General features: G+C 38.3%; 3 protein-coding genes across 5 annotated transcripts in view; 2 read left to right on the forward strand and 1 right to left on the reverse strand.

Annotated features, from left to right (window-relative positions):
• The first annotated feature begins 2554 nt into the window (after positions 1-2554).
• Positions 2555-4459, forward strand: LOC107700013 (uncharacterized oxidoreductase YtbE-like). Of its 2 annotated transcripts, none has more exons than XM_016501500.1 (2): positions 2555-2731; positions 3217-4459. In XM_016501500.1, exon 2 carries the CDS (start codon positions 3438-3440, stop codon positions 4299-4301), a length of 864 nt encoding a protein of 287 aa, XP_016356986.1. In that variant the 5' UTR covers positions 2555-2731; positions 3217-3437; the 3' UTR covers positions 4302-4459. The 2 variants fall into 2 exon arrangements, with proteins under 2 accessions (XP_016356986.1, XP_016356984.1); XM_016501498.1 differs by having other exon boundaries at positions 2556-2735.
• Positions 4460-4704: 245 nt separating this feature from the next.
• Positions 4705-6936, reverse strand: LOC107699975 (bcl2-associated agonist of cell death-like). The gene is made up of 4 exons (XM_016501437.1): positions 6473-6936; positions 6178-6315; positions 5835-6058; positions 4705-5752 (listed from the first exon to the last, which is right to left on the reverse strand). The coding sequence occupies exons 2-4, from the start codon at positions 6305-6307 to the stop codon at positions 5663-5665; spliced, it is 444 nt and encodes a 147-aa protein (XP_016356923.1). The 5' UTR covers positions 6308-6315; positions 6473-6936; the 3' UTR covers positions 4705-5662.
• Positions 6937-9507: 2571 nt separating this feature from the next.
• The window catches only part of LOC107700014 (sodium/calcium exchanger 1-like), an 83413-nt gene continuing 70165 nt past the window's right edge, over positions 9508-22755 (forward strand). The window contains exons 1-2 of one of the 2 annotated variants that reach the window (XM_016501501.1): positions 9508-9638; positions 9879-9970. The gene's annotated coding sequence lies outside the window, so the exon portion shown is untranslated. Of the gene's footprint in view, positions 9639-9878; positions 9971-12021; positions 12061-22755 lie in introns of those variants that run through there. The other variant, XM_016501502.1, reaches the window with a different exon arrangement.

A 22755-nucleotide genomic window follows, 5' to 3' on the forward strand; every position in this document is an offset into this window, starting at 1 on the left:
CCACCCTGAGTGAGCTGTCATCAGTCCGCCATTGTTTCACCGCTGGAGCAGATGTAGACAAGAATGACTCCTAACAAGCGATTGAGGTGTTCTGTTGTTGGATGTAATAATGAACATAGCAGTCGTCATTTACTCCCGACATCTGAGCCGCAGAAGACGCAGTGGATTATTTGTTTCTGAAGGGAATGCGCCCCCGATCTACATAAACCCGTCTATGTTCGCGCGAATCATTCATGATCCATCCTCATCTACAGAAGAAGTGAGTATAATGTTTTGTAATGAATCTTTGCAAATCGCCTTTCCTAATAATGTGCTAATTAGCAAGTTTCACGATGAATGCGGCCAAAGTAAACGGTAAACAGTCTCTAAAAGCAGCTCGGAAGAGAGGGGCGGGGTCAGCAGAGCTCATTAACATTTAAAAGAAAATGCTACAAAAACCGGCTGTTTTTGACAGGGTAAAAAAAGGTGGGGGTTTTTTTACACTACCGTTGAGAAATTTTAACCAAACTATGTTACGGACTTTTCATTAGGACCCTAAAGAATCATCAACTTGTGGAAAATGGGCATCATATGACCCCTTTAAGCTAAGAATAAGGGCGGGGTTGACCTCGTTGCTATGGGTGATGTCAAGCTATGCACACAGTGATTGGCTGATAGTCTGTCAGAGATTTATTCATAGAAATATTGTAGAGCGCAATATTAAGTTGCCATATTCAAATAAAGGTTTAAAAATGATGATAACTGCCACATTCAAATAAAGATTTTAAAATGCAGACTAAATGTCTCTAATTAAACAAGTATATGTTCAGTTAATTGTCAGTCTCTTACATGTGTGCTTCTCATAAACTATTAGCGGATATGCATATAAACAGCCTTTTAATTAGCAGAGTAGAATAATCATGACTGATAGTAAGACATAAAAACATCAAAACAAAAAAAAACTGAACGCAAGAACAGCTGTTACTTCTTGCCCAACTGGTTAAAGCAGCACTATGTAACTTTTTCTGTTCAAAATCTGCAAAAAATGTATATAATGAGCGAGTACATCATGAATTAATCTTCCAAACCGTGTTTTTGTCTTATTCCGAATCACTACGGTACACTTGTAAGAAGTACTTATATTTGGACTATTGTAGCCTGGTCGGGTCGTCACCGCTGCGGAGTAACACATACCTGCGTGAATCGCCATAGACATAAACTTAAAGAAGTAGCTCCGGTTGGAATGTTCTTCCGCGGGATGTGTGCAGTTCTGTTTATTAACCGCTAGAGCGCCAAAAGTTACATAGTGCTGCTTAAATGAAAACAAAGATATAATCAAAGTTAAATTAGGAGTTGGGGTAACCTCCAAAACCAAAGGCGATACCTTTTTAAAAGGTCATTATCATCAAATGTTTCTAAAATTTTTACATTCCAAGGCAGATTGCCGGCAACAGCCATTTTAGGATAGTTTGTGGCTTGGTTTTAGTGACTTAGGAGTCCTCTTCACTACTCCTAACGTTTCACAGATTTAGGAGCTAACGTTAGTTTTAGTGCTAAAACGCTTTGTGAAATACTCTTAGAGCGAAAATGTAGGCGTCCTAAATTTAGGACTGACGCCCATTATTTTAAAGATTTTCTCCTAAATAGGCGAGTTATGAGCTACTTTTAGCCTTAAGATGTTTTGTGAATACGGGCCCTGGTCTATTAGTACACAGAAGAGCACTATAAGAAGTTAATAGATTCAGAACTATAACCTTTAAAGAACAACAAAGTTATCCAAAAGAAATGCACAATCTCTAGGGTTCTAATGTGGCATTTTCTCACCTTTCGACAGTTTTTCCATAATCTGCCGTATATAATATGTGACCCTGGACCACAAAACCAGTCTTAAGTCACTTGGGTATATTTGTAGCAATAGCCACAAATACATTGTATGGGTCAAAATTATTGATTTATTTTATGCCAAAGATCATTAGGATATTAAGTAAAGATCATGTTCCATTAAGATGTTTTGTAAATTTCCTACTGTAAATATATTAAAACTTAATTTTTGATTAGTAATATGCATTGCTAAGAACTTCATTTGGACAATTTTAAAGGCGATTTTCTCAGTATTTTGATTTTTTTTTTTTTTTGCACCCTCAGATTCCAGATTTTCAAATAGTTGTATCTCGGCCAAATATTGTCCTATCCTAACAAACCACACATCAATGGAAAGCTTATTTATTAAGCTTTCAGATGATGTATAAATCTCAATTTCGAAAAATGTACCTTTATTGGTGGTCCAAGGTCACATATGAGAATGCTATAAATACAATGTATAGTATCTTACAATGGAAATAACTTTGATGAAGTGTTTCATATTTTGCTTTAATGCTCACTAATGCTCATTTCCATGTATGTGCTTCTCATATCCGTGAATAAAGGCAACATGCTGGTTATTTAATCATTTTCCTGTGTCGTGGATTTGTTTACCTCATTGCCCAGCTATTTTCTGCAGTTCTGCAATCGTCCCTACCCCCATTTTCCCCGAACACACACACAATACAAGAGTAACTGACCATTCAAATTACCACAGCGTCAATAAAAGCGTCCTCTGCTGCCCGAAAAGAAATCCTGCATCCATCATCTCATTTCAGGAAAGCGGATGTACGGCGTCACGTGCTGTAAGAGCACGCGGATCCTGTCGCAATTTGGCGCGCTTTGTGTTTGAATTTGCACAGCGTTCTGACTCTCCAGTCAGCTCTTTTACGTGCGTGAGTATAAACTTTTAATTAACTTAAAACAAAGTTACTAGTACACGTAGTAATACGCAAACATTCATTGCTCACATTTCTAAGAGTCTGATTATATAACTTTTATGTATGCATGATTATCATTATTTAATATAAAGCGGCTAATGGAGTTGTAGGTCTTATAGTAATATCTCCATTCATTCTTAAGATTAAGTGGTGAGTTATTAACCTTCATGACTTTAAGCATAGTTGGTCTTTAGTTAGCAAATTTAAACTTAAATTCATTAGCAAGCCAAAGATACAAGGTCAGGAAAATAATAAATAAATAAATCTACCTTCTCAGAATTTACAAACCACAAGCTACAAGTTATTGATCTTGTTGTGTACAATTCATCTTTGTATATTTTTTACCTCATAATTTCCAATAAAATGTTATAACAATCTTTTAGAGGAGCAACAGACTTCTCATTTAGTCATCTTAAACTCTGTTCCTTTCTTGCAGTTGAACCAATGGATAGAACCAAGAACCCATCCTGCATTTGATCTTTTTCAATAATTTATGTCCCTCGAATACACAATACAGAAGAAAAGAGCTGTCATTACTTTCTATATCGTGATTTTAATGTAATACCAACCAAATAATTTTAAAAAGTGGCAGAATTTCTTTAAAAAACACTATTTTTATGTTTTTTTCGGGGCTGAATTGTTTGTAGTATTATAAAAATGATAGTACCATCAGTTACGTTGATGTCAGGAGTGCAAATGCCACTTTTGGGTTTGGGCACATACAAGCTCCAGGACCATGAGCAGCTGAAAAAATCTGTCAGTTCTGCACTTCAAGCTGGATACAGAGCCTTTGACACAGGTGCAGTTTATGGAAATGAGGCACATCTAGGGCAAGTCCTCAAAGAGCTGCTGCCCAAGTATGGCCTAAGCCGTGAAGATGTGTTCATTATCAGCAAGCTTGCCCCGTTAGACCATGGGCCGAGGGCAAAGGAAGGCTGCCTGAGGAGTCTGGAGCAACTAGACTGTGAATACATCGACCTCTATCTAGTGCACTGGCCTGGGGTGGAGGGTCTTGACCCAGGGGATTCTCGTCATTCAGAGTATCGAGCGCAAAGCTGGGCGGCCGTAGAGAAGTTCTACGCCAGCGGGCGATTCAAGGCCATAGGGGTTTCAAACTACACTGCAAAGCACATTATGGAGCTGCTCATGAGTTGCCGCATCCCCCCAGCGGTTCTTCAGATTGAGTGTCAACCGAAGCTGATTCAGAGGGAACTGAGGGAATTATGTATGGAGACAGGCATTCACTTCCAAGCCTACTCTTCGCTGGGTAAAGGAGCTCTCCTGAGGGAGCCTGAGGTACTGGATATAGTGAGGAGCTGTGGTCGGACCCCTGCCCAGGTTCTCCTGAGGTGGGCTGTGCAGCAAGGCATCTCAGTTCTGCCTCGGTCCTCGCAGCCGTGCAGAGTGCAGGAGAATGCACAGGTGTTTGACTTCCAGCTAAGTGAGATGGATATAATGAGGCTGGATGCCTTGAACTGTGGAACAAGGTTTTGTAAACGAGACTCTAGCAAAATAGCTTAAGCCTGAACATATAACAATTTCTTTACTGATCCCAAGGCAAAATAAATGTAAAATCCAGCAAATTAAATTATCATTGTAAATAGAGTCAATGATGTGATGCTTGCTTTAGTAGTATTAAAAATAAATAAAAATGCAATTTTTACATGCAATGACTTGAATACACCATTGATGAGCATGTGAATTACGTTTTTTTTTTTTTTCAATTAAAAGTCAAAAATATGGTGATACGATGTATTTTTATGCATAATTCACCTTTTTATGTGCATGGTTAATTTAGGTTGTATAAGGTGGTGACCCACCAAAAATTAATATTTGAATTAATGACAAAAAAAACAAAGATTAATACAAAGATTTGCCTGTCTTCTTTATCATGGACACTTTGACCAAATAACATAACACTAAATTCAGCCAGAAAATCTTTTATTTTTGACCACAAAATTATAGAAAAAAGATCAAAACTTGTGATTGTTTTAAAAAGTATTTAAACAGTTCATCCATTACTCAATCTATGGTAACGAGTATAAATATGTACAAGAAGCTTGAAACAGGAATGAAAGTATCATCAAGGCTGATAGTACAGAAACAGAACTTGTGTTGTTCATCTGCACATACGTTTGGCAGAAATTGAATGTTGTTTTACATACAAGACCAGCAGATGGAATATAAAAAGAAAAAATCCAATAGAGACTACAGACAACTCTACAATCAAGAAATATGTACATGAAAGGCAGTGAGGAATTGTTTTCCTGGTGACATATCTAAAGAGATGGCAGAACAATTGATTTCATCCAATCTTACTAGTTATTCACCACAACAGTTTGGCATTAAAAAACAAACCTGAGATGCAGCAACAAATTAACTGAAATAACCTTACCCGTATTATTGTTACCATCACTAACCTGTACTTCACACAACTGACTTTATCCAGTGTCACAGTCCTTGAATTATATTTACATTTTGCAAGCAACAGCTCCAGCCTTTAGTACAACAAAACGCACATCTATATATCCATCTATAAAATACATCATAGAACACATTTCTTTGTCAAATATGAATTTAATACATATCAATAAATAGTTTTTAAATAGTTTCATTTTTTGAATCAGTATATAGCAAGATTGTCCAATGAACTGTAATATTTTAGAAGAGATTGTCCCTCTTAAGATTGTCAAATTGAATTAACACTGACAATTCCTTTATATAAACGTACGTTATTGCAGAGGTATACCATTCTCTCAGATTGGTTTTGTACTAGCTTGAGCACATTGATTGACAAAAAGGCCATGATGGTGATCAGACCAGCCTTCATCTGAGTGCAGCTCTCTGGTAACTGTTATTATGGTGTTTAAAGCATGACTACTTCATTCTCTGCCCTCCTCTTCTTTGGGACTCCAGAGGAACGAGAACCATCCTCGGTAGGTCTGTTTCTGGCTGTTCGCTCTTTTGACCTCCTAGGAACAACGAAACGACTTAATACTAAGTTTAAAGTCTATTAAATAGAAATGCATTCAGTGTACCATATAGCAAGCTCACCCCTTTGTCGAGCCATGTGTCAAATTCATCGCTCATTCTCCTCAGCTGTCGCCCGTACTTCTTTGCTTTCCACAGCGCAGCAGGAGCAGATTGAGAACGACCTCTGAATGGAAGTCCATCTCCCGTTCCTCCGTTCTCCTCCGCCAATGCTCCATCCTGGGGCTCTGCTTCCTGCCAGCGGCTCACCGTATACACCTGAGACTCCGAATAGAGCCGCACACGCCCTGCAAAAGCACGTCGTCACATGTTAACAGAAACATTCGTTAAATCTAGGTCAATCTATGATGAATATCCTGAAACTCTGACCTGTTTAATGGCTAGTGTGGTTCTCTGAAGCTCTCACCTTGAGGAGAAATGTTTGGCAAGGTTTGATCCTGATGTTGTCCTTGGTTTTTGATTGTCTCTTCTCTTCCTTTCTTTTTGTCATTCCAGGTGCTGGAATCATCTTGATGGTCATGCAATGTGTTATCCATTGTAAGAGCTGGTGATTAGAGAATAGTATGATATTAATATTGCAATTTAAAGGGGATAAAACAATTAATGATCTAATATTATTTGGTATTAAATGATCAACTCTGACTGTTAGATGAATTTCTTAAAATTGAGACTAGCATTCGCTGGTTTTCCTAAATACATACCTGTGGATCTGGACGAATTCCAGGACAATAGATATGAATGTGCTCGTCTCAGTTGTCAGTGGCACTAGATGCTATTCCTTCTTATCTCCAGTACGATTAAGAGTTGCTTCTCCAGTTCTCAACATATATTGATTGCCTCATGGCATGTGACACACCCAAACAACAACAATAACTATAATTGCTACTTTATATAAGTTTCATATTTCTAAGGTTGAGTCGTGCTCATCTGAAAACGTCGTCGGCCAAAAATAATGGAAAAAAGATCCCGTTTTTCGTGACATTTAGTCGAAATGATTGTCTTCTCGCCGCAAGCAGTAGAGTGGCAAATTTCCAGTCCGGTTGTTGTTATCACTACAGTGTGTATGATCTCATTTCGGCTCGGATATTGTTGTTCTTGGTCGTTTACAGTAGCTCTCTGCTCTCGGCCAATCAGAGCGCTCTCGGCTTCTTCGATCAGCCAATCGCAGCCCGCTGCTAAGGTGTTTTGGGCGCTCTCTGATGTAACGTCACTGTTGCGATGGGTTTCGCGAGCCTTTACTGTCCCGTGACTTGTTTACCTCATCCGGGCCCCAGTCTCGCGGAAGAGGATGCAGCCGCCGCGAGAGAATTTGCAAAAGAAACTCTTCGTTTAACTTTGTTTGCATGAAGTGGAGTTCAAAACAGTGCAATTTAGTTGGTGTTGCTATCCGTGTAACAACATCAGTCTTTATACAGAGACAGTATATGCTTTGTTCAGTTATAATTTTAATTAATTTATTATGGAGAGTACTTATTATTGGTCTTTACCCTGAATGATTTGCTGTTTATTATACTGACTTAATTGAAAATTATTTAACACTTGTATTCATTTATATTTTTTTTGGTGTAATTTCTGTTCAAGAATTGTGGTCACAATGTGCATTTTCTCCGTTTGAACTGTAGATGGCAGAAGAGATCTTTGTTGAGTCAACAGAAGGAGTTGGTTATTTCTTTGGTTTGACTCATGCCTGCAGAACACAGAAATATGTTATTAGGACCCATTACTGTGTATTTTTACTGCATATGTTAAATATCTGATATTTTTACTAAGTATATATGGCTGTAGAATGTCCGTGTCTGTTGTACATGCAGGTCAATTTCTTTTTGTAGCTATTAAGACATTCTTGCAGGAACAAAATTGAGAAATGGTTGCTTGATAAATATCATGTTATTCCTGTCATAGACATATAACGTGAAGGCTCACTTTTTGTGAGTTGGATATTCACATTTGACTTAGCAGTTTTAGTTCTCTGCCATGTTTTTCCCATTGTGAATGACTGACAGAGTATGGCTCTTTTAAAACACAAACACAGAGATGTGCACATCCAAATGAGCATTCTGCAGGTGCTTTAGTGAAATTGATGTAAATACATAAAAACGGGTAAAAACAATATATAATGCAGCCAATTTGCCAACTGAATTTGTGAATACAAACTTGCATTGAATTTGAAAAAGATAGATAATGTTTTTGCAGCTGGCAAAAGATGTAGATAGCGAACATTGACAGCATCCTGGATGGACACATGTTTGAGGTCCTTGCAGAGTAATAAAAATGAAGGGTCCTACTACTTTTTATTATATTGTTAGTACTGTTATTTTTGTGTTTTCATTGCGGTGACAGTGCTGCAATAAATAAATGTTAAATAAAAAAAAATAAAACACTATTTTAAACCAGATATGCTGGCCTTAGTTGCCTAACAAGCCTGGCCAAACTGGTCCAGAGATGGCATAAAAGTTTAAAAGTGCCAACACCCTATAAAATCAGCCAACCAGGAGAATGAGAAACCAGCTAAGACAAGTGAACCAGTTTAGGCTTTTTTTTTCTCAGCATGGGAATTTAATTCCACAGCCAGAGACTTTGCCTTCAGGTAATTTTAATTAATGTAAAAACAGAGAAGTGCCGAAATGGAGTTCTTCAAATCACCCTCTTTATTCGTCAACCTATAAAGGAAGATATTTTTATATTCAAACATTATGAATTGGGACGGGGAAAAAAACTGAAGAAAATGTACTAGATGCTAACTTTTTATTACATACAAGTGATTCAATTTGTGATTCTTATTACTGACAAGTGATTCAATAAAACTGCTGCTCACCTTTGGACCACTACAGTTATTGTTTGCAAAGTGTCATTATGGAATCAGTGCCACCAGTAGAGGGGTCAGAGGGTACAAAATTGATTTAGCCCTTCTAATGTGCACGTGTTTTTACACTCTAGCCAACGTAATTAGCATTTCTAATATGTCTATGCAACATCAGTGCCAATTTGATGAATTGTCGTCCAGTGTTGGCTCGCTCTGCCTGCTAGCGACACTCCGGCAAACCTGCACGCGTTGTAGCACAATGTCCCCTCCCCTCTTTCTGCAGTCCACGCTGCTGAAAAAACGCTGCTTTTCGCACCATGTCTCGGACTTCTGCACAATCCCATTCGCTGAAAAAAGAAACAGTGTTCATTTCCATATGACCTTTTCCAGCATACTCCGCCCGTCTCCTCTCCTCCATCCGCATGGCGAGGCTGATGTTGATGCTGATGCGAGTGTATAGTTAGCATCTTCTCATTCACTCCCTCTGGCTCCACACGTCCATGTGCGGCTCTGATCATTCTCCTAATACGTTCCCCTTTCTCTTTCTCTTTTCCCTCCACTGTATAATATAATCTCCGCTTTTTTATACAAAGCCTATTTTTTTTTCAGCACTCTCCTTTTTCCCTAAAATTCCATTGCTGGAAGCAGGCTTTTTATTTTAGGCATTTTTCTAGTGTTTGGAATTATGTGAATGGGCTGTAGCTGGTGTTACTAAACATCTCGAATATCTTTCGTCGGTTACTTTTTTATTCGAATTCGGTTTTAAGTCACGTCTCGTCTTGAACGTAAGACGCTCTTGTGTCTCGCCGCGAGATACAGTTTCTTAAATCAGCCTGGCCTCGAGTCTACAACTTGATTGGATTGTGCGTGTTTATGTTAGTTGTTTTCGTTGTCTGAACTGTCAAATCATGAACGCCACCGCTGTATAGCTCGCGCGCATCACCGCTGCTCCATGGAGACTTGAGCCGCGCGCACCGAGCGCATTCACTGTGAATTAAGCCGAACTACAGAAGAGCAAGTCAACAGCGAGTGTTGGAGTCCACCGGAATACACACACCGTCTTTGTAAGTACAACGAATTTACTCACCACACCACATTATAATGTAACGAATACAGTATTATTAATTGTTACCAACCAGTCGCGAGGTTTAATATACACAAACCTAGCGAGTAACAGACCGCAGCCTCCATGTTTTCAGGTTACTGACGATTCTATGAAAAGAAACTATCACGTTCAGACATCCCACATTTATTAAAGATTATATAGACATTCCTCATTTAAACATACATAATTTTTTTTTCAGGTGCAAAGTTGCTTGACAAATTTTTCTCAGCCTATACAGGAGCTACTCAACAAAATGAACCTCTGTTAACGTACGTCTGTCTGTCAGAGCAGGTAAGATTGACTTTACTCATGTACTAAAACGGTTCAACTGAGTTACTATTCTGTACGCATATAGCTACAATTCCTTCTTAAATGTTTCGCTCTGGCTCCGCATAACTAGTAGTAAGCGCCACATAGTTTTCATACTGGCTGTGAATACTTAGCAGGCACAGTTCTCATGGAAACGCTCTCCTACTCTCACTACAGAGGCAGCCCACCTGTTTCAGATAAACATAGAATGTGATAGGCCAGTATGCTGTGGAATATAGGGAAGCCCTCAGCTTCCAGATCAAAACCAGTATGCTGTGGTATGTAGGGAAACCCTCCGCTTCCAGATGCACTGACTTCAGACCAAAAACTATCCCCATGGGGAGCTTCTTCATAGAATTGAGACATATAAAAAAAAATCCTCTGCATTGTGCTGGTTTATTTCTCTCCCACATTGTTTGTGTGACAATCTCTGGCCGATTTTGGCATGTTTTCCCTCTCTTTTGGAGAGGAGTGTGCTGCTTTTTGCTTTTAAATATTCTACTTTAAGGGATCATTCACCCAAAAATAATTATTTACTGTCATTCAATCCTCATATTGTTCCAAAACTGTATTACTCACTTGCTTCTGCATGAACTCACAAGATGATGTTTTAGTCCATACATAAAACATACAGATGTTTTTGTACCCCATTGACTTTTATTGTATGGACAAAAACATTCTTCAAAAATTCAAAGTTTGTGGTATGCAGAACAAAGAAAGTCATACAGTTTTGGAACGACATGCGCTCTTAAAAATAAAAGTTCTTTATTGGCATTGATGGTTCCATGTAGAACCTTTAACATCTATTGCACCATGGGTTCTTTGGAGCAGAGAAAGGTTCTTTAGATTATTAAAATGTTTTCCCAATAAGAAAAATGGTTCTTTTAAGAACTATTAACTGAAAGGTTCTTTTGGGAACCTTAAATGGTTTTTTTCTATGGCATCTCAGTGAAAAACCCCCTTTGGAACCTTAATTTTTTAAGAGTGTATGGGTGAGTAAATGATGAAGAATTTTTATTTTTGGATCATCTATCCTTTTAACATATAAGCAAATATAACAGATGGTCAGTTTGTCAAACAAGATGCATTTGACAGACCTGCACTCATATGACACAATATCCTCACTAGGGAAATCAATTATGGCTATAATTTTGTTTGTTATATAATTATACTGCATCAAAACAGACTGTAGGCAAATGATACTCCTGCAACTTGCATTTCAAATCAATCCCGTCCATTTTCACTTTAGTTGATGGCATGAAATAGTCTGAAATATCTATTTTTTAAGACTGAATCATATAGTATGTCATTAGCAATGCCTGTGGTGTATATACATCATGTGATCATTAGTGCCACATATATCATGTTTGCTAAAGGCTTGATTTAGTTTTGTTCCCACAATTCATAGTCTAGTATGGCTGATGCCGTCTAGTTGTAAACTGCTATGTGTTCTCCTCTTGGTTTCACTGGCGTTATTTCTTTTCCCCTAATGCCTGGAACCATTACTCACAGCTTGAGCTAATCTTAATGTTTCTGGCGAACTGAAAATAATCCCACTCTTGCTAAAGGCGGAATTCAGAAAGTGGTTTGTTTCCACTGCTGCTGCTTCTTTCATTATGTGGTGTGTCAAAATATTTGTACATCCTCTTGCTCTGAAAGCTCGGGAAGACGTGAATTATGTCGGCCAAGATTTAGAAACCCAATTTTGTTACAAGCATGAGTTTCCATAGGATTGTAAAGCCAGCAAGCCTGTCCAGGGAGCTCCATATGTGGCATAAGAATTATGGGTATAACTGTGTGCAAAACATCCAGAAAATTGGAGGTTTAAACCTTTTTTTGTGCAGGCTTAAAGTTCTGTTTCTAAATCTGAGGTTCTTTCAGTGCACTTCTTCTCGCCTCCACTTGCAGCTCATCCACCATTATTAACGCAGAGCCAGGGGCCCAGCACTAAAGCCTTCATATTTCACCCCTAGTCCACAGCTCGCCTGCCTTTACAAATTGTTAGCACTGTAAAATTCAGCCAGGCGAACCATTACAATATCTTGCCCTTCTCGAGTCTCTGCACAATTGAGGTAAGCAAGCTCTGTCGAGCCATGTTATAGATAATATAAATATGGAGCCTTATTATGAGATATTTTTGCCTGCTTTCCTCAGCCCTTTTAGAGTCTTTTGAGCTTTTACTCAGTGCAAATTATTTGTTTGCGTAAAGATCTATACTAAAATGTAGTCAGCTACTTTTTGTCTGGACAGGAAGCTGCTGCCCTGTTTTCACCTGGTATTAAAGGAGTCATGAACTGCCCCTGTTTTTTATTTTGTACTGTTCTCTGCTCCGTTTGAATAAGTGTGGCAGATTGTAGACTTGGAAGTAAACGCCCACTGCTATGATTGGCACACTTGTGTATGTTTAACAGTCCGTGTCCTTCACAGATGGGCGCTGCTGTGATTTAGGTTAAAAATGCATAAATACTCATATCAAACGATCCGTTTAACAGGCAAAGCAACAGTGATCATGTAATAAAAACAGTTACTTACACGTGTGTTGCGACATTACTGTCAGATCCAATATAGCCTAGTCGGCACAGCATTGTCTTTTAGTTTCAATCTTTTTGAAAATCTCGTTGTGACGAGTGGGGGCGGGGCCGAGAGCCATGGGAACGGAGCGAGGCCGGTGGAGTAATTGATAATGAGAGACACCTGCATCACTCACCGGTCTCGAGTCCCACGGAGGAGCTCCGGAAGGATAAAAGGAGGAGCTACGACAGTGAAAGAGGAGAGAGGACCAGGCCTGGATTTTATTTTGTGTTTGGTGTGCGGCAGTCGTCCGCGAGGGGCTGCCGCTTTACTTTCATTTTGTGTTTGTTTATTTTATTAAAGTCTTAAATGTTCGCCGGTTCCCGCCTCCTTCTTCCCGTGACTACGAACTTTGTTACATTGGTGCCGAAACCCGGGAGGAAGGAGGGACACGCTGTCAGAGAGCCCTCGCTGCTAGGGGGGGTCGCGGTGCTGAGGAGATCGGGCAGCAGGAACAAGCGGAGAGACCGCCGGTGGCTGCCCGAGGCGGTGGTGCTGGAACGATGGAAGACGAGGTGGGACGGAGAGCTCGCTGCCGCGCTCCTGGGTCGAGGAGGGGTGGCTGCCACCTGAGAGGGAGCGGAGGAGTCGGTCCCGTTTGTCAGGAGGCCGGAGCCTGCTGCCATCCGCCATGATTGGGGAGGAGCAGGGAACGGGGGACTCGCTGCCGGCTGCCCTCAACAGGAGGAGCCATTGCCATCCGCCAGGAGGCTGAGGAGCGGTGGGCTGTCCACCAAAGATGTCCAGTACCATCGCATGGCACCGCGAGTGAGAGCCTCTCAGCCAGTTGAGGACAAAGCGGCAGTGTGTCCGGGAACCGGAACGATAATTATTATAATTTTTTTTTTACATTTAAACAAAACTTTAATAAAATAAACAAACACAAAATGAAAGTAAAGCGGCAGCCCCTCGCGGACGACTGCCCTCTCGGCCCCGCCCCCACTCGTCACACTCGTGTCGAATTGTGCCTTGTTTGTAAACGGATCCATGGTAAAATGAAGTGAACAAAATACTGAGTTCTTACTAACACGGTCTGGAACTTCATTAAAAATAAAATTCCTCCACTCTTTCCTAATGTGTGGATCAGAAGCAAGGCGATGCAAAGACTGTTTTTACCACAACTTGGCATTGTACAGTGTCTTGTCTTCAGAGCATCTTTATTGTTTGGTTTCTGCGTAGACTTGTGTGTTCGCCTCTCTTGTAAATACTACATGCGTGAATCGGTGGGCGGGGCTAAAAAGGCAGCGATGTAGAAGCAGGCGTTGATCTTCTTCTGCGGAGGTGGAGTTTAGCCACACTGTTACATCATAGAGTTCTACATTCCACAAGCTGTCGTTTTGGCAGACTGGATTCAATATAAGCTGTTTTTAGACTAATGAGAAGGTTTTGCGTTCTGAAACTTACAGGATGTTTTTATAGTACAGTGACCTCTTATATGTCAAAAGATCAAGGGAATTTTGGTTTCTGCAGTTCATGAGCCCTTTAAGGGTCTAAAATGTTGAGCTCATCTACTTTACACCACTTCCAGAAGTAGTCGAAAATGCATTCAACCAGACTGCTTTCATAGACATTTGTCATTAAAATAACACCATATCGTCTGGTCAAATCCATTTGTACAGACACAAAAGACTGCATGCTACTGACATAATATGCAATCATTGTGAGACGCATTGTGAGAAACTTGCACCAAACACGAAACAGCACACCAAAACAAACGATTCAAAACACACAGTTTTCTTTATCCTTTTCTTTGCTTAAGTGCAAGTAAATGCAATGTATTCAGGCAAATAATTGCATGCAATTCAATGAAAATGTATTATAGTTCAAATTTATGCTAAATTAAATTAGTTGCAAACTGGTTTTGTTTGACCCACTTAAGTAAATTTTTGTATAATTATATAATTATCTTTTAAATAAGGTTAATGTGTCGAATGTACACTGTAAAAAGTGGTAACGAAATTGTTACCTTTAAGAGACACTTTTACCTCATTTAACCCATAATTATTAGTTTTGTTAGTGTAAATGAATGTATTTAGGTTGATTGAGTGATGCTAAATAATATTTTGAATAAAACTAGTTAATTTAAATGTTATCATTTTTCTCAGTGTACTGATGAGCGTTTATAGTAAACTAAAACTTCGATGTAATTAAAGTAAAAAAAAAACGATTATCAAGTTGTTTACATGTGCTTTTAAATTTTAGTCAAGACATCAAAGTATACATCTTTAAAGCATGACAAAAGATTATTAAAAAATAAAGATTTTAAATGTACTTTAATTTAATTTAAATAACGTTTTAAAAGTGTACTTAATGTGTTAAGAAGCATAGTCATGAAGATATTTTCCTTTTAAGTACACTTAATTTTTGTTTCATTATTTTAAATTAACTGCATTTTTTAAAATAATCTTTTAAGATTTGAGCACACTTCTGTTTCACAAGGTTTGAGTTACACTTATTTATAATGAACATTTCGGTTGCCATCTTGGATTATTTTCACTGAGCCCTGCCAGGAATGGTCTTCTCTGGAAACTATGCATGTGATGCTGCCTTAGAATTTGGCTAAACTGAGGTATCTTAGGAGGCAGCATAATTAAGATGACTATCTTAAGGAACAACCTTCACATGCATATGATGCCTTAAATTGCTTCCTCTGCAGGCATCTCACTAAGTTTTGGAACAGTGCTTATATGTGTTATTTGGCCATATGGCAGGTTGATTACGGACAGTTCAGAATTGAATGGCCCTTCCCTGTACAACGAATGCAAAATTGGTTCCTTTTGCTATTCAGGAGTGTCTCTTCATAGTAGGTTTCATGCCATGATCAAAAAAAATGTCTGAAGACCCCAGAGAAATTGTTGATGCTGAAAAATATATGAAGTGTAAAATATTGCTAAGAACCTGTGGCCATGTAGAAAATGTGTACCTGAAGATAACAGAACACCAATTCCCTGTCCAAGTAAAATGACTACAACAACAACCCTCAAAGCATTTGAAAAGAACAGTATGGCAAGAATGAATGAGTATACACTCACCTTTCTGCATAAGGCACAAAGAGGTGACCTGGTGGAAAAAATAAAGGAGGAAATCACAGCTCTCCAAAAGAATATTCTCGTCTGTCTCAAATTGTTGATGCCAAAATGTTTGGCAAAATCAAAATACGGGGTTCCAATAAAAAAGCACCTCATCCCAGTCACGTAGCATATCCTGGCTGTACCAAATGGGACTTGTAGTTTTCAGGAGGACACGGATTTCTGGATTTCACCACTAGTTATTTACCAAGGAATAACAGGGAGTCTGTTCATGGTTAGAAGCTTGAACCACAGATAGTAGTTTAGGCATATATATGGTTTAAATTGAATCTGAAGTGTAAAATTTCTATACTACTAATTGAATCAAAACTGCAATAAAAAAAAATAAAAAAAACTTGATATAACTTATATAACATTTCAAAGAACTTTCAAATACTTCCATTGTTCTAAACTGGTATACTAAATGTGTAGGGTAACACTTTACCTTAGGGAACAATTTTCACTATTAACTAGTTGCTTATTAGCATGCATATTACTGACTGTTTATTAGTACTTATTAGTACTTATATAAAGCACATATTAATGCCTGACCATATATTATATCCCTTAATCCTGCTCCATATCTAAACCTAACAACTAACTATTATGCAGCAAATTATGAGTTTATTGAAGCAAAGGTCAATAATTTGTTAGTAGCAAAAGTCAATTGTTAATAGTTTGTTAATAGTGAGAACTAGTCCCTAAACTAAAGTGGGGACATGTAGGTTTATATTCATTTAAAAAGTAAGTGTGTTATATTTATTATATATTTCATTTTTATTAAACTATCCATTTATCTCCTTCACATTATATAAATAAAATAATATACTGTGTGCAAGACACTTTTTATATTCTATATTTATACTGAACAAAATTATAAACGCAACACTTTTGTTTTTGCCCCCATTTTTCATGAGCTGAACTCAAAGATCTAAGACTTTTTCTATGTACACAAAAGGCCTATTTCTCTCAAATATTGTTCACAAATCTGTCTAAATCTGTGTTAGTGAGCACTTCTCCTTTGCCGAGATAATCCATCCACCTCACATGTGTGGCATATCAAGATGCTGATTAGACAGCATCATTATTGCACAGGTGTGCCATATGCTGGCCACAATAAAAGGCCACTCTAAAATGTGCAGTTTTACTGTGCATTTATAATTTTGTTCAGTGTATTTTAATTTATATGCTTTTTCTCAGCTATGTTTTATATATATATATTGTTTTTAAATGTATATTTATGCAATTAATATTCTATAAATAATATAATGCAGTATAATTTTTACAATATAATTTAAATGCTTTTGCACCACTGTAGTCAGTTGAATCATGTTTATATATTCTCTGCCCTGCAAATCTGAAATTGGTTAATTAATACGATCAGCCTTATGCAACCCAAGACCTCCATCAGCTTTAATAATTGCTGTTTGTAAGTGTCTCTGCTAATGTAGCCAGATAATTCTGGATGTGGGAAAAATGCCTTTGATCTATACCTCTTTGTTTTCAAGGTGCCAGCCCTCATGCAGGAACTTCCATTTAGATTTAATATCAGCGTGATGTTTTGCTTCTAGCATTTTTGACGCAGGGAATTGGGTTGTAGGGTGTCTCTACTGAGACACTGGTGATAGCTCCTCTGGGTTTCAGCAATTTATTTGCCTTTTGTAGTTGCTTCATGAGGCTTATGTTCTCTCTTCCGTACTCCTTCCCTCCTTCTGTTTATAATCATGATTCTGAATGCATATTTTAAGAAAACCTACTTCCTGTCGCTTGACTGCGATGTTAGTGTTTGTACATCCTGTAATGAATGCCAAAACTGGGTAATTATATAATAACATTAATCAAAAACAGTTTGACTCATTTGGACTTTGGGAGATACCCAAAACAAACATTCCAGAGTGCGCTCCTATAATTGTGAACTAGTTATTGTGCTCCATTCATCAAAGGCTCAGCCAATTAGATTTTTTACACAATCAAATGCATGACTTGCCTCCTCACTATTTATATCTACTGCATATGCCCTTTTATTATTCAGCTTTTAGAGTATCTTAAAATACCTTTCCCACCTGCTATATTCATGTTGGCCAGATTTACACCAGGCCCATAATTTCATTACACTATCGGGAGAAATGGGTAAAAAAAAAATCCTGTGCAACACAGCACGTTTGCTGTGTGAGATCCTATGTTAGAACAGTTTAGTTTGCAGTTACACACATATTACAAACTATTACTACACAATATGCTTGGTGATATGCAACAATGGCAAACTGTAATAAGATCTGGTGCTCTATAGTCACTGTCCAAGGTGCTGAATCCACATTAAAGGGATAGTTCACCCAAAAATGAAAATTCTGTATTAATTACTCACCCTCATGTCGTTCTAAACCCGTATGACCTTCGTTCATCTTAGGAACACAAATAAAGATATTTTTGATGCATTCTGAGAGTTCTCTGACCCTCCCATAGACAGCAATGTAATTAACACGATCAACGTCCAGAAATGTAGCAAGGAGTTCGGTAAAATAATCTATGTGACATCAGGGGTTCAACCGCAATTTTACGAAGCTATGAGAATACTTTTTGTACGCAAAGAAAACAAAAAGAACTACTTTATTCAACAATTCATCTCCTCTGCATCACCCTAGCGCCATTTTGGAGAGTATCCACTGAACGTAAAGCGCATATGCTGTTCTGTGTCAGCTGCACCACACGGATATGCTGTTTTCGTTCAGATCAAAGTGTAAACGACGTAAACAGCGTATCCGCGTGGCACAGCTGACACAGAACAGCATATGCGCTTTACGTTTATTATTGTGATGTTTTATCAGCTGTTTTTATCAACTCTCATTCTGACGGCATTCATTCACTTGCAGAGGATCCATTGGTGAGGAAGTGATGTAATGCTAAATATAGGTCTTACAAATGCTTACAAATCTGTTCCGATGAAGAAACAAACTCATTTACATCTTGGATGGCCTGAGGGTGAGTACATTTTCAAGAAATGTTCATGTTTTTGATGAACTGTCTCTTTACCCTGAAACAATTCTTAATTCTTGCAGATTTCCAGACATTATTGTTTGGATTTGTTCTTCTGTACTGAAGGTTGTCTAAGGTGATTCAGCCTCAAAGCTTTGTTGGGCTCTGTATAACTGTTGCAACAGGCTGACGTGGGATGAATTTGAATGATAGATAAATTCCTCATATGAGACACGTCAGTCAAAATACTGGCTGCAGACCTGTGATTTTACACTGGGTCGTGGGAACATGGGAACTGAGGAGCCCATTGATTCCCACCTCCAGATTAATGAGTGCAAATGAAATCTACATTCTTCAAATCCACCATTGTGTCAGACTTTGCAGAATAAGTGCTGTGAAATTTATTCCTATCACTTAATTTTCATTCTGTCCTCCTCTCTATCCCCATGATGGCATGCTAAAGGTTTCCAGATGGAATACGGGGCTTTTTGAGCTCCCCTGTCTATTGCATAGCATGAATGTAAATTAAGAGGTGGAACATGTTGACGGACTTTCAAGCCGTTCCCTTTTCCTCTGTCACATTCAGTGGTGCTGGAATGATGGGAAAATGTTCACACTTGACTAGGCAACTTCAATAGGTTTTCTCACAGCTCCTGATAAGTACTATAGACAGAAGACTTCACATAACAGCAATGGACACATTCTATCTTTTGTTGAAAAGCAACTTCTCGGACGCACCCTGTCCGGTGTAGATGTCTATTGTGCATGTTTTAGAAATTAATAAACACCACTGGTGTGAAATTAGATTCTGCAGGAAGCCAAGATGCATCAGGTTGCATTTTCAAATACAGTTGTAATTTCATTATAAAATTACGGTGATTAAAGGGATAGTTCACCCAAAATTTCAAATTTCCCCATATTTGCTCACTCTCAAGCCATCCTAGGTGTATGACTTTCTTCTTTCAGACAAATACAATCAGAGTTATATTAAAAAAATGTCCTGGCTCTTCCAAGCTTTATAATAGCAGTGAATGGGTGTTGAAATTTTGAAGTCCAATAAAGTGCGTCCATCCATCATAAAAATGACTCCACACGGCTCTGGGGAGTTAATAAAGGCCTTCTGAAGCTAATACTAGGCTAAAGTTAATACTAAGTTACTTATATTTTAGACATAATATTGCTACATTTATTTTTGCTCCACTATTAAAAATAATTCCAAATGCAGAATTAACTGTTGATCATCTTCAATCGATTTAATTGGGTGAATGATTCAATCATTTGCTGCTACAGGCTGTGACTGTTTTAGAAACGGCATACTCTCTGATAAGGTACTTCTTTTGAATAAGTACTTACTTTACGACCGTTAAAAAGTGTGTTTTATATAGTATGAATGTGTGTAGTGCAGTTGTAATCCAGACTTTATCTGCCATCTAACAGCATCATTTGTGATCATACAGCATCATACTGTGAATTCAGACATACTATTTCTTGCCTACTATATTGAAAGCAGCCATTTCGTTAATTAATGAATCATTGTGTTTGAACAAATCGGTTGAATAAATGATTCATTCACTCATGCATAAATACAGTCACCTACTGGTGTATCGATGTAACCTGTAGAAAGAAAATCCCCTCCACTAATGCACAGACTGACAGTCTGCCTCGAACAAACACAGACAAACGGCGTGATGCAAACAGCGAAAAGTGAAAGTGAAGTGACATATGGTGTAGTGTTGTTTTTGGCGGCCTGTTTTAATTTTAGTTTTAGTCTAGTCTTTGTGTGAAGCTGTCATTTTAGTTTTTATTTAAAGGTTCGTTGACGACGATATTTAGTCATAATTTTTGTTGACAAAAGCAACACTAATGTGGCATCCAATACTCAGAATTTGTGCTCTGCATTTAACCCATCCAAGTGAACACACATACACACCCAGAGCAGTGGGCAGCCAATGCTGCGACACTTAGGGAGCAGTTGGGGGTTCAGTGCCTTGCTCAAATGTCTCACCTCAGTCGTGGTATTGAGGGTGGAAGAGAGCACTGGTCATTCACTCCCCCACCAACAATTCCTGCCAGACCTGAGACTCGAACCCGCAACCTTCGGGTTACAAGGCAGACTCTCTAACCATTAGGCCACGACTGCCCTGTCACAATGCTGTTGGACTAAATATCACACCACCTGACCAATCAAATTTGAGGACTATTGTATACTAAATAAATCACTATATGAGAAAATGCCAGTCTGTCTTAACACATGAGCAAATTCTTTCTGACGCAATCCTACATAGTATCTGAAAATAGAGCCAATCGAAATGCTTCTAGCTTTGCCATGTGTGAATGAGCTCATACTGGCTGTAGTGATGTGTAATCGCACAATTAAACTATTACAGAAGAAGAGAAATTGAATCAGATCCAAACTGTATGAATATCAGTGTTATCATTGAAAGATTTGGCAGCAAACCGCGATATGTTAGTCTACATGTTCGTAATGCGTATATGTGTGAATGATTGATTGTGAATGGAGAAGTGGGCGCTATGTGGGGGCTTGTGGGTATACAGTTTCATCTACACTGTCACACCGTGAGACAAGCAGAGAGGGGGCCTGGGGCAAATGTCACTATGTGGAAAGGAGTTAAGACTGGAGGGGAAAAAAAGACACAGGTGTTATTTTTGGCTGGCAAATGCCATATGCTGCCTATTGAGGGTCCACAGTAGGCGACCTTTCCAAAGTGTCCATGGTTGCAATGAGAAAGATGACAGGCACAGGAAATTGGTTTTAATGAGAATGAAACTATTCACCCAGCAGAAAATGCCATCTAACTCTGAGGCGACACACACTGGTCACATAAGACTCGGGGAGGACATTGATTTGTCAATAATAGCAATAATACATGAAAACAAAAGGCAGTATGACGAAAAAATCCATCCACCATTCATTGCTTTGTTGACAGATCTGGGTCTGAGGCAGACAAACCTCATCTGGCTCACCTTAACGTTTAAAGCGTCTGCACCAAAGGGGTCGAGGTTTGGCTGGTTAGCATGGCCCAGTTAGCCTCTGCTGGCAGATGCCATAACGACACTATCTGGAACCAAAACACACCCTTTCCACGGATTGGCATTTAACCTTGTGCACTCCTCATTTGAGAGTCACACTCATGGTCTTCGCGGTCAAAAGTGACCGGACACCTGAAATGTAACTTTTTTTTCTTCAGTAAAATCAATCTAATATATTTTTGTTCAATAATATTTTTTCTTTTGTATTTTGAGAGAATTTTATGGTACTAATTAATATTTATGCAATAATTATGATCAATTGTTTCCATTGAAAATAGTACAAAATTTTTTTTTTTCTAATTTTTCAAAATTATTTTTCAGATTAAAATAGAGACTAGGCCTTTAAAATCCAATTTTTGAAGGCAGCACCTCCTGGTGAGAGCAAAAAAAACCCCCTGTAATTTCATGATGTAACCACTAGATTCCTGTATAGGACTGTATAGAGAGGCTTGTGAGTTCCTTAGTTGTTTTTATACATAATTGTTTACTTTTATTAGGTTATGGATTTAAATGTATATTAAGGCATTCTCAAAGACTACTTTTTGTCGAGGTTTATATATTTTGTTGTTTTAATTTTTGATTTGAAGTGTAGGTTTTTGCATTATTATTACTACATTCAAACCTGAACACAGAAAGAATTTTGTTACACAAAACATTAAAATTCTATAAAAATGTAACAAAAATGAACAGGAATGCTTTATCAGAGCTTAATCCTTCTGGGTCTGATCTGATTTTAACCTCTTATTTCAGTCTTCTGACTCATTTTGGCTACATGGTTATAGCCATACCAATTCATTTGAGTATGTATAATTCTGCATGTGTGTAAGTGTGTGTGAGTGGATGTATCTGTTTTACACTCTTGATGTTTTAGAGTGTAACCCCTTCCTTGCTGTCCACTTTTTTACTGCATTGTAGTTGAATTATTGATTTTATTTTACATAGTTGCAGTGTTACCATCACACCAGTTCATATGTGTGTGTGTGTGTGTGTGTGTGTGTGTGTGTGTATAAGTTTGTGTCTGCGCGTGTGTGAGTTGGTGTGTTGATTTTGCACTCTAGATGTTTTAGAGTTTCACCCCTTCATTGCTGTGCAATTTTTTTCTGC

Source organism: Sinocyclocheilus anshuiensis, unplaced genomic scaffold (assembly GCF_001515605.1).
Source record: "Sinocyclocheilus anshuiensis isolate Anshui unplaced genomic scaffold, SAMN03320099.WGS_v1.1 scaffold1023, whole genome shotgun sequence".
Lineage (NCBI taxonomy): Eukaryota > Metazoa > Chordata > Actinopteri > Cypriniformes > Cyprinidae > Sinocyclocheilus > Sinocyclocheilus anshuiensis.

Coding starts and splice junctions, on each gene's coding strand:
- LOC107699975 (XM_016501437.1), bottom strand. CDS start 6,307: ATGGATAACACATTGCATGACCATCAAGATGATTCCAGCACCTGGAAT. Junction 6,059..6,177: donor GCCAAACATTTCTCCTCAAG/GTGAGAGCTTCA, acceptor GTGCTTTTGCAG/GGCGTGTGCGGCTCTATTCG. Junction 5,753..5,834: donor ACACATGGCTCGACAAAGGG/GTGAGCTTGCTA, acceptor CGTTGTTCCTAG/GAGGTCAAAAGAGCGAACAG.
- LOC107700013 (XM_016501500.1), top strand. CDS start 3,438: ATGATAGTACCATCAGTTACGTTGATGTCAGGAGTGCAAATGCCACTT.